This window comes from Taudactylus pleione, unplaced genomic scaffold (assembly GCF_031769625.1).
Source record: "Taudactylus pleione unplaced genomic scaffold, aTauple2 ptg002751l, whole genome shotgun sequence".
Lineage (NCBI taxonomy): Eukaryota > Metazoa > Chordata > Amphibia > Anura > Myobatrachidae > Taudactylus > Taudactylus pleione.
In genome coordinates this window covers 2,810,134-2,815,339 of record NW_028287126.1, presented here as the reverse complement: position 1 = coordinate 2,815,339, position 5,206 = coordinate 2,810,134, and the positions used below count along the sequence as shown (strand labels likewise).

General features: G+C 47.7%; 1 protein-coding gene across 1 annotated transcript; it reads right to left on the bottom strand.

Annotated features, from left to right (window-relative positions):
- Positions 1-1,978: 1,978 nt before the first annotated feature.
- FAM43B (family with sequence similarity 43 member B) lies at positions 1,979-3,413 on the bottom strand. The gene has a single exon (XM_088466287.1). The coding sequence runs from the start codon at positions 3,392-3,394 to the stop codon at positions 2,429-2,431; it is 966 nt and encodes a 321-aa protein (XP_088322413.1). The 5' UTR covers positions 3,395-3,413; the 3' UTR covers positions 1,979-2,428.
- Between the last annotated feature and the right edge of the window lie 1,793 nt (positions 3,414-5,206).

Genomic DNA, 5,206 nt, shown 5'->3' with positions numbered 1-5,206 from the left:
GACTTGTAGTTTCACCATAGGGACCCCACTTGTTATTTTCTAAAGTAACCGATATAATTTGACGCAAAATGACAATCTCTAATTGTATTTAATTATTTATTAAGCATTTAGTGGAGATTCATCAGACCTTCTACACAGTGTGTTAGCCATAGCAACTGATCACTTTAGCAATTATTATCTATTATATTCTGTCACATAGCTATAATCTGATTGGTTGCTATGGGCAACACTCACACTAGTCCCCTTTAGAAGTTTTGATACATCTCCCTAAAAGTACATTATTTTATATACCATAATGTTTTTAAAGATAAGTTCCCACAACCAAGAGCTTTATAAATGACATGGCGCAAGGAGCTCTAGCAACCAATCATTTATCAGTCTGTACCAGGCTAATGCAGTCAGGGGTGAGTTCTGATTGGTTGCTGTGGTTACATCACATGATTCCTCTTTGCACCATGTTAATAACCCCCAGCTTTAAGCTGCATACACACACACAACGATTTTGTTACCAACAATTTTCTGTCAGGTTTATCTGTCAGATTCTTTAATGTGTAATGAACGATTTTTTGAACTACAAACGATTTTTGTAACTTCCCTTAATAAAAATCGTTCAGTTGGTCAGCCAGAATGAACTACAAACTATAAACTACAAACGGGAACGCGCATGAACGATAATCGTCCATCGTTATAACTCAGAAACTGAACGGTTTTTTCAACGATTGAACGATAACGACGTCGTTATAGTTAAATCGTTCAAAGAATCGTTACGCGTGTACGCACCTTTATGGAGCATACACACGGTCAGATGTGTCAGACCAACGATTTTGCAAAACGATTTGAACTACGTACGATTTTTTACTGCATTAAAATGACTGAAATCGTCCAAAACTGACTGCAAACACATCAGATGTCAGATATCGTTATCTGACCATCGGGAGCGCGCATCGTTCATCTGACAAACATGTCAGATATGTCATATTTTCCTTCAGATATAAACGATTGAACGATTTTTTAAATCGTTATCGTTCAGATCTGAAGAAAAATCGTTACGTGTGTATGCACCATTACTCTCAGACACACTGTATTGGGGCTAGAAACACTTTACTAAACAACGAGGGGAACATCACCCAAGAGTCACGCCCTGCAGGAGCCTATTATCATAACCAGTGATTGCTAAAAGTCATTCAGAGTATTTGCCATATAAAAACACACACTAGTATTACACCTGCCACAAGCAATGATTCATGTACTCAGACAGGAAAACGCATCAATGCTGAAACAGACAGATTTATTTGCACTGATTATAAGGGGTATATTTACTAAAGTGAGAGTTTTTAGAAGTGGAGATGTTGCCCATAGCAACCACTCAGATTCTAGCTATCATCTTCTAGAAGGTGCTAGTTAAATGTTAAGTAGAATCTGATTGGTTGCTATGGGCAACATCTCCATTCTAAAAACTCTCACTTTAGTAAATATACCCAAGTATTTGACTTCTGAACAGATTTGGCACAGTGAAGGTCACTGACTGTGCATATACCAGAATGTATATAATGTACTGTTCATATACCGGCCCTTCAGTCTCAGGAGATGATGAGTTGCAGTAACTTTACACCTTGACAGATCATGCTACAATAAAAATGGGGGCAATTACATTTATTTTTGGTGCATGCAGTTACCCCATACTGGCTGCTTCTGCATGTACCCCACAAATGATAGGCAGCTTTATTTTTACGCTGCAACTTAGATTTGTGTTTGGACACCCCCCTCCCAAATCTGAGGGGTCTATTTACTAAGCAGTGTTAGGAGACAGAGTGAAAAGTGATAAGAAAGTGATAAGGTGCCAGCCAATCAGCTCCCAACTGTCATTTTTCAAACAGCCTGTGAGATGACAGTTGGGAGCTGATTGGCTGGTACCTTATCACTTTCTTATCACTTTTCACTCTGTCTCCTAACACTGCTTAGTAAATAGACCCCTGAATCTCTCAGCGTGTTACATCTGCCCCTCTCAGTGTAACGTGGATTTTCCAAAGTGCAAAGTTACTGGCTTTTTCTTTTTTTTTGCATTGCTCCCAACTCTTAATCAGCCTCTTACTATGTCATTATGGCTGTGGCAATGATTGTCAGCTCTACTGCCCAAGATGTTCTGCAGCATCTTCAGCACCATTTGTTAGTGACTGTCAGCAGTGTCCCTGATCCAGAGAGACATTGGCTGCTGGTTATCCAAACAATCCCGATCTCTCAGTGATCTGCTGGGAACAGAGGGGTTGAAGGCAAGTGTCCTGAGCCGTTAGAGCGAGCTCTGTGTAGGTTCTTGAGCACCCCCAATATTTGTGCTGCCACGATCCATGTCTATGCATGTCATTTGTAAGTCAAATGTAGGAGTAGCCCTAGTTACTTTGCTGGCTCTGGGGTGACCCCAGCTGGACGGTCAGCAGATAGTCCTGATACGATACTTCCAGTCGCACAGCTGTAGGGGAAGCGCGGAAATTTGGTTTTTGGACAAAGCTCTCTGGATGCTCAATCTCCTGAGTTCTTGCGCCAGTTCCAGGACTGCGTCTCTATCATGGCGCTGGGCGCCCATCTGGTCCCGGATGTGGGAGGGAATCTCCTGGGAGACTTTCCACTCTTCTTCATCACCTTCCTCTTCCTCTAAGATGGAGCTGAGCCTGGGGACACTCCGAACTCTCTCTGCCAGAGGGTTGTAGGAGCAGGTCCCATTCAGGAGCCTCCTGAGCGGTATCATGGGGACGGCGAGTTCTCCCAGAAGCTCCTGCTGCCCCCTCCTGAAGTCACTTTGCCTCTTTAACCTCTTGAACTCATTGAAGGCGGCCAGGGAGGTTTGGCAGAGGGTACGTGCCATGGCTTTTGCCTTCTCAGCCTTGGAGACCAGCACAGCATGGCACCTCAGAACCACTGCCTTGTTCTTAATCTGGTGCCTGTACACCCAGGAGAAGACCTTAGGGTGCCCTGTGCCGGCCACGCAGTAGGTGATGCGGTGCACTACGTAGCCGTGGACCACTTTCCTGGAGCCTCTCCTGCAGGGGGTCATCCTGATGCCATAGGTCCCCAGTGACAGTCTCATCTTAGTGCTGCGTCCCCCGAACTCGCTCTTCTGCCAGATCTTGCTGACAGCCTCCAGCGTGCAGCCCTCGCCCTTGGCTTGCAGCGTGACGGCGTTGCCCAGGTACCACACAGTGTAGGATGGGTCCTCTCTGTTCAGTACCACCTTCTGCCTCCTGGAGCTGAAGATGTTGCCCAGGCACTCCAGGGGAAAGTGGGGCAGCAGGTCAGGGCAGGAGTGCATGAAGGAGGAGAGGAGAGTAGAGTAGCTGATCCCCTTCCCCTTCTTCTCATCCTTCACCAGCACAAACTTGCTTCTCCTCCAGAGTAGCATAGTCTCTCCCAGCCCTGCGCAGTGTCTCATCTATGCCGGGGACACAGGAGGAGACAGGGCTCTGATGTTGTGTGTTTTCGCCTGATTGTGGGAAAATGAGGAGGGGAAGCGTGGAACTGCCTCCCCCTTCCTCTGCCACACCTCTGCTTCTCCAACTTCATCACTGGCTCCGTACAGTCACCAGCCACATGTTACATGCAGCTACAGGAGCGTCAGCATACAGCCTCTATGCACAGTGCACCCTCTATAAGGCGATGTAACCACTAGTCTCAGTCTGATAGCGCCGTGCGGCCTAATAAATGTCACAGTTACCCCTCACTGGGAACCTGGATCTCACCGGCTGCTGTGGAACTACAGATCTCAGCATGACCTGTCAGCAGGGAGCAGACAGGTCATGTCAGCGGGGCATGTTGGGACTTGCAGTGCCAGGGAAGCGAATTCTGCACAAGATGCTTCCCCCCGTTTCAGTGAAGTCTGCGGTGTGTGATCTGCATTTCAAAGAAAAATACACTGAGGGCTCTATTTACTAAGCAGTGTTAGGAGACAGAGTGAAAAGTGATAAGAAAGTGATAAGGTGCCAGCCAATCAGCTCCTAACTGTCATCTCACAGGCTGTGTTTGAAAAATGACAGTTGGGAGCTGATTGGCTGGCACCTTATCACTTTCTTATCACTTTTCACTCTGGACCTCATTCAGAGCGCAATATGCGAGCGCTCGCTCTGAATGAGGGCAGCCGCTTCTCTGTAAAGAGCCGGCCTCCTGGCCGCTCGCTAAGCTGTGGGTGACCACCCACAGCTTTAGCGAGCGGCCAGGTTGATGGTCGCAATGGTCAAGGCCATCACGACCATCGGGGCTTGCGACGAGACCCTTGTGGTAGGGTCTCGTCTGCCGCAAGCCCCAGTGAGCTTTCGGCTCTAATAGAGCCGGGAAGCTCACCACTGACATCACGAGTGATGTCAGTGGGGCCGCCCCCAAACGGCAGGCGTTCCTTCGGGAACGCCTCCGTTTTTCCAGCCACCCCCCCACCCCACCTACAAAATGGGGCGAGCTGTCGATCACCATCGACAGCCGCCCCTTTTGTAGTGAGCCCCGGAGCGAGAGAATTTATCTCTCGCTCCGGGGCTTGCGCATGCGCAGTGCGGCCGCCACGCGTGCTCAGGGCCTCAACATCGACCCACTTGCGAGCGCTCAGCGCTTGCGAGCGGGTCTAAATGAGGCCCTCTGTCTCCTAACACTGCTTAGTAAATAGACCCCTCAGTTCCTGAGGAGAAAGCTGTCACTCCATACACGCAACAGACGCTGCCTGAAGCATTCAGAAGACGTAACTCTCTATACAAATTAGAGGAGTTATATATGGGAGGACGCTCATTACGCACATGGGGGATGAGCCAGTGATAGCCCCTTTTTTTTAAGTGTTTGATTAAAAAAAGAAGTTATTATTACAGCTTCTCCAAATGTATGAAAAGGCAGATGAAGGAGGAATCTCTGTAAATAACTTATGAAAAGGCGGATGAAGGAGGAATCTCTGTAAATAACTTAGTAAGAGCCCATAAAGCTTCCCCGCCAGCTGGCTATAGCGGTGCAGTTTTATGGGCACTTACTGAGCTTTTCGTCACTTGTCACCAAACATATGTGTTACTTACCAGTCCCGATGTTCCCTCCAGACATCTCATCCATGTGCAATTCTCTCAAAATGAGATCTCACGGTTTTGTGAGAGCTCGCACTTGCGCAACGCGGCCCCCGAGAGCCATTCACTATTGCATCACCATTGGGCCGCTGTGATACAGGCAGGGCAGCTATTGAACGTGGAGT